Genomic DNA, 1,523 nt, shown 5'->3' with positions numbered 1-1,523 from the left:
AGTTGAGATTGGCCGTGGTAGAATTCACCGACTATGCTATAGTTTGGTGGGATCAAGTGGTTACAAGCCGAAGAAGGTGTGGTGACCCATCTGTAACCACTTGGACTGAGCTTAAACGCCTCATGAAGAAGTGATTTGTACCAAGTCACTACCATAGAGACTTGTACCAAAAGCTTCAAACCTTGTCCCAAGGAAATCGTTCGGTTGAGGACTATTACAAGGACATGGAAATTTCCATGCTCAGAGCCGACATTCATGAGGATAGGGAAGCAACAATGGCACGTTTTCTCAGTGGTGTGAGATCGGAAATTTCTGACCAACTCGAGCTACAATACTATACTGAACTAGAGGACATGGTGGAGAAGGCGATCAAAATTGAGCGACGGCTCAAGAGGAGGGGTACAACCAGAAATTATGCCTCTATTTACACTTCAAATCAGCGAAATTTCCAACCTTGGAGAGATGATACAGCCGTTGGTAATCCAACAACTTCATGGCCTAAGCAAGAGGTATCCATCAACCCTCGACCAAATGTTTCTAAATTTGATTCTAGAGGAGCTTCCAAACCAGTAAACGAGACCTCAAGGCCTAGAAACTGAGATATTAAGTGCTGGAAATGTCAAGGCATTGGTCACATTGCGAACCACTGCCCAAATCAGCGAGTAATGATCATGCTTCCTAATGGAGATATCACCACCGATGATGAAAGGGAGTATGAATGGATGCCGCCATTACAGGAGGATGATGGTGACGAATCAAGTGAGGAGGTTCCTATCGATCAACCTATTGGGTTAGGATTGGTTACAAGGATGGCGTTGAATGCACCGCGCATTGAGGAGGAAGTGCAACGAGAGAACATCTTCTATACACGTTGTCTTGTTAATGGCAAAGTGTGTAGTTTGATTGTCGATGGTGGGAGTTGTACTAATGTAGTAAGTTCTCTAATGGTGAAGAAGCTACAACTACCTACACGAGATCACCCTAGACCATACAAATTGCAATGGTTTAGTGATTGTGGTGAAGTACGTGTCTCCAGACAAGCACCTGTGAAATTTAGCATTGGTAGATATGAAGATGAGCTATTGTGTGACGTAGTGCCGATGCAAGCCACTCATATCATCTTGGGACGGCCATGGTGTGAGACCCCGTAAATTTTCTCAGTTTCTAGGTTTTATTTTATTTAATTGCATGCTTTTCTGCATTTTCTTTATTAGAAAATTTTCTAGATAATTTTTATGAGTAAATATAGTTTTTAGATGATTTTTCTAGTATCGGTTAGTTTTTGAGAAATTAAGAATGTATACCGGACGTGGGACCCGCTAGTGCGAAAAGTTCGGAAAAATTCGGCCAATTAAGTTAAGTGTTGGATACCGGGTTTATTTTAGCAGGTGTTAAGAGATAACTAGAGGATACTACATGAACTGGTGTGAGAGAGACAAAAGGATAGCTATGCATTTATGGAAGTGACAAGTGTCACTTGGAGATTACTTCTTACTTGTTGACTACTATTCATTACTTTACCA

General features: G+C 41.6%; 1 protein-coding gene across 1 annotated transcript; it reads left to right on the top strand.

Moving 5' to 3' along the window:
- Window positions 1-224: 224 nt before the first annotated feature.
- LOC113780382 lies at window positions 225-599 on the top strand. Its single transcript, XM_027326188.1, has one exon. It carries the CDS (start codon window positions 225-227, stop codon window positions 597-599), a length of 375 nt encoding a protein of 124 aa, XP_027181989.1.
- Window positions 600-1,523: the final 924 nt, after the last annotated feature.

This window comes from Coffea eugenioides, chromosome 8 (genome assembly GCF_003713205.1).
Source record: "Coffea eugenioides isolate CCC68of chromosome 8, Ceug_1.0, whole genome shotgun sequence".
NCBI classification, from domain to species: domain Eukaryota; kingdom Viridiplantae; phylum Streptophyta; class Magnoliopsida; order Gentianales; family Rubiaceae; genus Coffea; species Coffea eugenioides.
Note: the sequence above shows the minus strand (reverse complement) of the source record. Positions and strands in the feature narration are given on the sequence as shown.